At 47.3% G+C, this 7715-nt stretch overlaps 2 protein-coding genes across 2 annotated transcripts; one reads left to right on the top strand and one right to left on the bottom strand.

Annotated features, from left to right (window-relative positions):
* Positions 1 to 971: 971 nt before the first annotated feature.
* avpi1 (arginine vasopressin induced 1) lies at positions 972 to 2289 on the bottom strand. Its single transcript, XM_029835648.1, has 3 exons — positions 2282 to 2289; positions 1798 to 2121; positions 972 to 1727 (listed from the first exon to the last, which is right to left on the bottom strand). Exons 1-3 carry the CDS (start codon positions 2287 to 2289, stop codon positions 1499 to 1501), a joined length of 561 nt encoding a protein of 186 aa, XP_029691508.1. The 3' UTR covers positions 972 to 1498.
* A 776-nt stretch (positions 2290 to 3065) lies between these two features.
* On the top strand, positions 3066 to 4771 carry marveld1 (MARVEL domain containing 1). Its single transcript, XM_011603343.2, has one exon. The coding sequence runs from the start codon at positions 3389 to 3391 to the stop codon at positions 4175 to 4177; it is 789 nt and encodes a 262-aa protein (XP_011601645.2). The 5' UTR covers positions 3066 to 3388; the 3' UTR covers positions 4178 to 4771.
* The last annotated feature ends 2944 nt before the right edge of the window (positions 4772 to 7715 follow it).

The raw sequence follows: 7715 nt of genomic DNA, 5'->3' as shown, positions 1-7715 counted from the left end.
ACCGAGTGAATGAAAGGCAAAGGTGAGCTATGTGCAGTAAATACAGGTGTGAAAATTACTTTTAGCTGTGCAATAAGCTTGTTTACACAAAAAGGTGAGAAGAGCAGCATAAAGATCTCAGGCTGCTGCTGCTCAGTCTGAATGAGGCTTCTTTACCATGAGTCAGTTTTCTGTTGCGCCAACCTGATATCACCCAGTAGAAGGGACATTTAGGGATGCTTTGACTCAAAACGTGAAAGCAATGGAGAAAAATTGACATTTGGTTGGTGTTGCGAAACCTGGGTTCAGAGAGTTATTATTAATAATAACCTTTCTGTTGGTACCAGAGGTCCTGCACATGGGTCTAAAGGCCAGTTTCAAATGCCAGCATCGGAACTGATGAAAATAAATATAAGTCAAGTCAGGCCACAGAAGACAGAGACAAATATCTGTCACTGATTCGCCTCAGACAATGCTTTTGTTGGTCTTTCAACCAGCAGCCATGTAGTGCTCAGCAGAGAGGGAAAACAGTCATTAACAGAGGCATAACTAAGCCAAAGCATCAGTCATTTTAATTGATCTTGTTAGTTTAAATGTTTTTAAGACAGTTTATTATCAGTTTAAGACAGGTTAAGACGAAGAAAACAGGTTAAGACGAAGAAAACAATAAAATGACCAGTGAATAAAACGTTATTTGTCAAATTCAAGCCAGACAGCTCATAATATTTGATAATAAACTATCTGAGCTTGAGATGTTTTTTCCTTCCACTACCGGAACGTTTCTACCACCTAGCGTCAAATAATGGAATTACATGCACTTGATCCATGTGGCCACTAGGTGGAAGCATTTTCTCTTTTGTAAGGTGAGAGTTTAAAATATTGAGAATACAACGATTAAACGCTGTATTTTAGCTGTGGTAAAAATAAAATACATGGCGTAAAGGCTCCCATAAGCAATACTTGTGCGACAAATAAACAAAATAAACATGAGATCAATATAAAGACTTGTTTCTTTATTAACATACAGGGCTATAAAAACACATTGTATCAAACAAGCAACAATCTTCCAGAACTCTGAAAAACTCCACGGCAGCTTTGAGAGGCACAGTTTGTTTTCACGCCAGTACCATCAACATTGTAAAGCTCGTTAGTGTTTCAAGTTTCTCAGCAAAGGACTGATGCCCATGAGTTTGGCCCTCGGCTGGTGTCGTTTCTTTATGTCTAATCTCATGAGCACCTGCCCCTTTGTTACGAACAAAAAATAAACCTGCGCCTTTCTCTAAACTCACAATGCTGCAGCCTCGGCTGAGCTTAAAGAGAGCTACCTCTGCAGCGATGTGTGTCTACTCTACACACACACATCTGTCTTGTCCATTAACACAATACACTGCACATGTGGATCTCACCCTGCTGTCTTCTGATTGTCTGTTTTAGTATTCTTTAGCTCTGAGCACTACGGTAGTGTGTTGAGAAGAGACAAACAGGCTGTTTGGTGCAGAGATGGTGGTTTTTGGTCAGTTCAGTGGAGGATTCTGTGGAGGTATCTCTCTGGGTCGTTCTCTCCCCCCCTCCTCAGTCCTGAGTTGGGTCTCCCCGGCCTCTCTGAGGTCCCCGCCGGGCCTCGGCTCTCAGCTAACACCATCGAGGAGTTGTGTTGGTGTGGATCCGGCCTGTTTTGGGCTCCGTCCTCGGAATCACTGTCTTCGAGAGAGTCCTTTTTCTGGTTGTTTGGCAGATTCTCACCAATCCTGAGACACGAATAAAAATTGTTATGATAAATATTTCGATTCTAAAGTTCTGGGTTGTGTTTTGATCTACCTGAGGTGATTAAATGCTTGTAGCCAGTGTGAGCCCAGTGCGTCTCTCCTGCTGCCTCGAGGCCCTCTCTTGTGACTCCTTGCCCTCAGTCCGATTAGGGCCTGTGCCAGCTCCGTCTCGTCACTATGGCCCCAAATGAGCTGTGCCCTCTGCTCGGCATCCTGGTCCCCCGCCGCCCTGAACAGCCTTTGGAGCTGACACAGATTTACGTTGCTGAAAATGTTGGCCGAGCCGGCCTTCCTGGCCCGCCGGTCAGCCAGTCGCCACAGCGATGAAGGCCCCGCCACCACGGAGGCAGGGGGGGGTGGCCGGTCCGGTATCCATCTGAGGAGAAAGAAGGGAGCGGGTGTGCCTCATTCATAAATCAGCTGGTAAACAGTCCTAATTCTTTAATCCTGTTTGAGGAAGTTAGTGACGAGCCATATGTGAAAGCCTATTAAACTACAGGTGGCCTCTTTATCTCTGAGGAAACTAGATCAGCCACTTCTTCATCTTTATTTAAAAAATAAATAAATAAAATCAACAGGTGAAGTCATAGGCCAACCAGAACGCCAAGAATTTTTAATTTCCTCCACTGCCTTTGTTTTCTTTCATCTGGCTGTTGCGTCAATGGTGACGTCATCTTAAAGCCTTAGCCTGCTGTGTCCTATATGAGGACGTACGTGCACGTAGATAAAATGGTGAAAAACAGCCTGGATTGCAAAGCTGTTTACTAGAACTGGGTCAGTTTGTCGCCTTGTTATACAAAGCGCTGCAGCAAACGGGGCAGAAATAACGGAACTCTGGAAAACCACCGCGACGCCGCCTGCTGCAGCGTAAACTACGGTGCTCGGCTGCCCTCTGCTCCAGAACAGTGGACCAGAACCTTGTGATTGTCAGGTGGGAAAGACGGAGAACGCCCGCTTACCCGATCCGCCTTCAGTTGACCCAGATCCGCAACATTTCCCTCCAGGATGGACGGAACGAGGCAGAAGCGTCGCGCTCCTCGGCCTTATATCTGATCGCTGTGTCCTCGGATCATCTGTCGATCGTGAATCGATGTCGACAGACGTCCAGAGACGGCAGAAACCCGCTGGTGGCTCCCGACCGGCGCTGGAGAGCGCCTCGCTCCGACCAATCACGGCGGACGTGGGGAGGGGCCAAAGCGTTTCGCTCCGCCCCTCAACCGCGTAGGGTGTGGACGCAGAAATCCACTGACGTCAATGGGTCCCAGTGGCACGAGACGAGTGGCAGACGTAAAACACGCGCACGCAGTGACGCACGCGATCCAATCCGGGTGATAAACAGGCAAAGGCTCTTTTGTTAGATTAATTGTAAGAATTTAGAGGCTAGAATGCGGTTGATCAGAGTCCGTGAACGCAGCACGACTGCGCAAAAGCACATTTTCCATAAAACATTCTTTCTGTGACTTCTTTTTTACTCAGATTAAAGTGCATAGATCACTGCCGAGTTAAGGGAGGGGTTCACTGGAGGTGAAAGGTCACACTCCCATGAGGGAAAAGTACGTGGATATACATCAGCATACGAGTGAGTGACCGTGGATGAGTCCAGCAGAGGAGGGGCCCCGGGTTTGAATTACAGGCCAGCCCCTATGCATCACCCAGCCCCTCCAAACAGATGCTACATTCAACAGAGGAAACGGAAAAGACGAAACATTGCCTACAAGAAGGTTTTTCATTTCAAAAACCCGGAGCTGCGGAAAGAACAGAGAGTCCTTTCTTCTGTCCAGCAGTGCACAGCAACGAGCGCGGCCCTTCACTTCACTTTCTCCTCTTTTTTCGGGGGGTTTCCTTGCATCTGTCTTTCCCAGCTGTTTGCAGCTGGCAGAAAGCACCCGCCCTGTCCGGGAAAAGGGACCGACCGTGACCGGAGGAGGAGAGAGATGCCACCTCAACCGACCCAGCCGCAGGTGAGGGGGAATGTCGTGAGGTTCCTCAGGAGCTTTTTGGGGATCGTTCGGATCCTGCAGATTGTCTTCGGCGCCGGGCTCTGGGTCACCATCGCCGCCAACAAATACGAGGGATATATTCACTTCGTCCTGTTCGTGGCGGTCCTGTTCTGGCTCCTCACCCTCGCCCTCTTCTTCCTGACCCTCCTGGGGAAGCAGGACCTGGTCCCGCTCCTGGGAGGGGAGCGCTGGCTGTGCACCAACTTGGCGCACGACGTGGCCGCCGCGACGCTTTACCTGCCGGCCATCGGGGTCATGATCTACAAGACGGATCGCCACGCGTACTGCACCGTGGACCGGTACAAGCACCACTGCCTGTACAGGGTGTACCTGGCGGCCGCCGTGTTCGCCTGCCTGTGCTGCCTGGCTTACGTCCTGTCGGTCATTTACGGGGGGTGCAGGAAGTGCCGGGGAGAACAAACAGTCAACTGAAGAAGCTGAAGAGAAAAGGGTGGGAGGGACTGCAAGGTTGTCCACAACAAGATGAGGAATAGTTCATTTCACTGTGTTTTGTTTTGATCTTTTTATTTCGTTTTTCATTTCTTTGTTGCCGCCCCAATATCTTTAAAAAAAAAGAAAAATCTCTTCTCCAGAAGGTCCTGGATGGGGGCTCGACTGGAAGGATGAATATTGTTAATGACTTCTTTTACCTTCGACCTTCCCTCACTTGGTAATCTTTTGTAAAATCCCCAATATTGTGTACTTACGCTATATCAGTGTTACTTCAGTACTTTGTTTGCCTGACATGTATTTTTTACTCCACATGAGTTATATTTTTTAAACAGTGGATTCTTTTTGCTACTTTTATAAATCTATATTTTTATGTTTCTGTTCAGAAGTTGCCAAACGCATGAGCCGCTGAAATACCTGTGATTAGATCAGCGCGCAAGAATGCTGCTTTCGTAGTGACGTGACAACAACAACACGGTGCAGATGTGATGGTGCTCCAGACTAAAACGTGTGTGTCTCTCTCCTGTAAACCCCCACGAGCGAACAAATAAAGACCCTGAGATGTTTTCAAGGGTTTGAAGTGTCCAGACAGGCTTTGTCAAGCGGTTGGTGGGGAGGGGGGGGGGGGGGGGCTGGGACGCGTGCACATATTTTGTTTTTCAGTGGCTTTTCCCAAATGAATCCCAGCTTTAGATAGACACGCCGATGAAAGCCCTCAGGAACTTCCTGTTGGAGGATTAAACGGGGTGGGGGAGCCCCTGTAATTCAGCAGGGTGCTTTTGGAGGCTATGCCACTTCACCACATAAAAGCTAACGCAGAAGATCTTCAAACCGGTCTGTAGAATCCAAAAGGTGGTTCTCTGGGAACAATTTCCACCACATTGTGACCACACCGGGGACATGAATGGTAAACTCGGCTGGACGCGAGCTCACTGGGAACCAGGATAATCAGGCAGATGAGGCCAATGTTGAACAAACGAGCATCTGGGAGCCGATATATGAGGATGTGTGACAAAAATTCCCTCTTCACCCACAGAGAGTGTGTGTGTGTTATAATGTGGGGGGGAGGGAAGGGGCTTGTGCTTACCGGAACAGTCTGTTGGGGTGCTGGAGGTGGGCTAATGTTCAGCCAATGGAAATGTAAGAAGATGATTCAATAGATGAAGTTCTGGATGTCTTCATGCATTCTGCAGCAAAGCACCACAGCTGATGCAGAGCAACTCCACATCTGTCGGCTGGTTTCTATACTCGGTGCACTTGTGTGGCTAAAGGCTGCAGGTTGCTTTATTTTTTTACAAGCACCAGCTGAACATAAAATGTATTGTCAGAGTTCCTAGATGCACAATCGAATATGAACGTGTGGCAATGAAAACGCTTGAGATTTTACCATTAAAGTGACAGCAACACTGGAAACTGGGTGGTGTGGGCAGAAGAAAGTGAGCAAAGGAGCAGAAAACTGCACGAGCGCGTGAATATTAGAGCCTCCCCACCTCTCTGAGCCGTGGGAAACCATTAGAACCCATGTTTGTGGAGTTGATATGTGCGGCCAGAGGTACAGGAGCAGAAGGGTTAACGTAAAGCAGCTGCATATCCAGATTAAAACTTAACACTTCTTAAGGAGCGGGACCCCTCCCAAACAGCTTTCCCCCCTTTTGGAGAAAAGCCGTCCTGTCCACGTGTCAGCGCCTGAAGATAATAAGACCTGATACCAAAATTAAATAGGAAAGATCTGTTTTGGACACATGGAGACTGACGTCATCATATTTCTTCACTTAGTGACATCAATGACACGCACGCATTCAAAGCACCATATTGGCCAATTAACTAATGTAACGTTGTAGCCCCTTCCAAAGGCCCATGGGCCTTCTTTATAGCGCAGGATTTTACCATGAGCTGATTTAAGATCCTTCCAAATGTTTATGTTATGTTAAAAAGGAAATAAAGCAAAAGGACAACCAAAAACAAGAAATGAAAGATTTGATTACTCCCAGGGTAGTTTGTTAAAAGCACACTTAAGAAGATGGGAACTGGGTAGGGAAGATACACTTTGGGAGCGCTGTACTTTACTTTCCAAGAGAAGGTGTTTTGTTTTTACTGTCCTAGGTGTGTACTGAACGTGTAATAACTGCCTCCACAGGCTGTGTGGGAAATGCCCAGTCCCCAGGCAGGTCTGCCTCTTCCTCCCTCAGAGCCCTCGTACCCTGACTCATTTTGGGTGGCGACTTGTGTGAACATGAAACACGAAAACGCAGACGTGCCGCAGCGCCCGGTTAACCACACTCTCATCGAATACTGCTGAGATGTACATTCCAATGCAAAGGAGAGCAAAAGAAGGAGCTAAGTCAGGGATGCGGGGTTTTACTGGAACCAAGGGAGGACTGGGAAGTCAGATCTATGAGAGGGGGAGACCGAGCGACAGGAAAGAAGTGAAGATAAGTCTCAGATTCACGTATCCTGACTGCGGCAGGATGGAATCTCTGTAAAAGCCGTGGAGACAGTTTATAGTTTCCTAATATGGCGATGCCACCACAATGATTTCACATCTGTCAACAGCAGCTTTAATGTGCAGTCTGGAACCAGCAGATGATGTAGAAGGCGATATCTGGCACCGGTTGGAAACGCTGCTATTTATAGCCTTGTGAAAATACCACTGCTTCCTTCACTCTGCAGGTCCACCAGGGTGGGTGTGCGTGGCAGAATGGGTAAGTTTGGGACAGTCTGAGGTAAAGGAGGGACAAGGGTTACTCAGATCACTTGTTGGATGATGTCACTCACTTCCTGTCTGTCATTTATGGAATGTTTAGTCAGTGAGACACTTAGGTTAGCAACTCCTCCATCAGCTATAATTGTTCCTCACTTGAAGCAGAACACTAAAATGTTAAACGTCATGGCTGCTCTCAGGCCACCACAAGTTGAGGAGAAACACTCTCAGATGGAGAAGAAAATGTCTAAAAACATCTTAAATAATAAGGTGAGCTTATGAGTTTAAAAAAATACTTGCTCCTCTGCTGAAATATGGCGACTGCATTTGTGAAGTTATAAAAAAAACAGATGTATTGTGCATGCATCGACCAGTCACAACGCCATTTGTCCACTAGGCGGCGTACCTGGACCTCATACACAGTATGTCAAACATTAAGTACATTAGACGAACGCTGAAATGTATGTGATGAGAGCAGATCCCCATAAATATATCCGTGCAGACTAAATATATAATGGCTTGTTTCAAGGCATTCACAAATTTGCGCTAACAAATTTAAGATTCACGTGAAGTCTTTCACAAAGTACATCTAAAAAAAATGAATTGCAAATTAATTTTGTCTCTCTTTTTATTCAGAGTTCTGACGGAACTATGGTGTAACCCAGGAACAGCCTGCAAGCAGGCCGGCAGCACTGACCAGACCTGCACTTGTCCAGTCTGAAGGTCAGGGGACGCCTCACGCCCTCATTGGTCGAGAAAGGCGCATGCGCAGATTGGAGACTCTGATTGGATGCGAGAACCCGGAAATCGAAGAGGAAC

The sequence above is a fragment of the Takifugu rubripes genome, chromosome 4 (genome assembly GCF_901000725.2).
Source record: "Takifugu rubripes chromosome 4, fTakRub1.2, whole genome shotgun sequence".
In the NCBI taxonomy this organism is placed as follows: Eukaryota; Metazoa; Chordata; class Actinopteri; order Tetraodontiformes; family Tetraodontidae; genus Takifugu; species Takifugu rubripes.
Note: the sequence above shows the minus strand (reverse complement) of the source record. Positions and strands in the feature narration are given on the sequence as shown.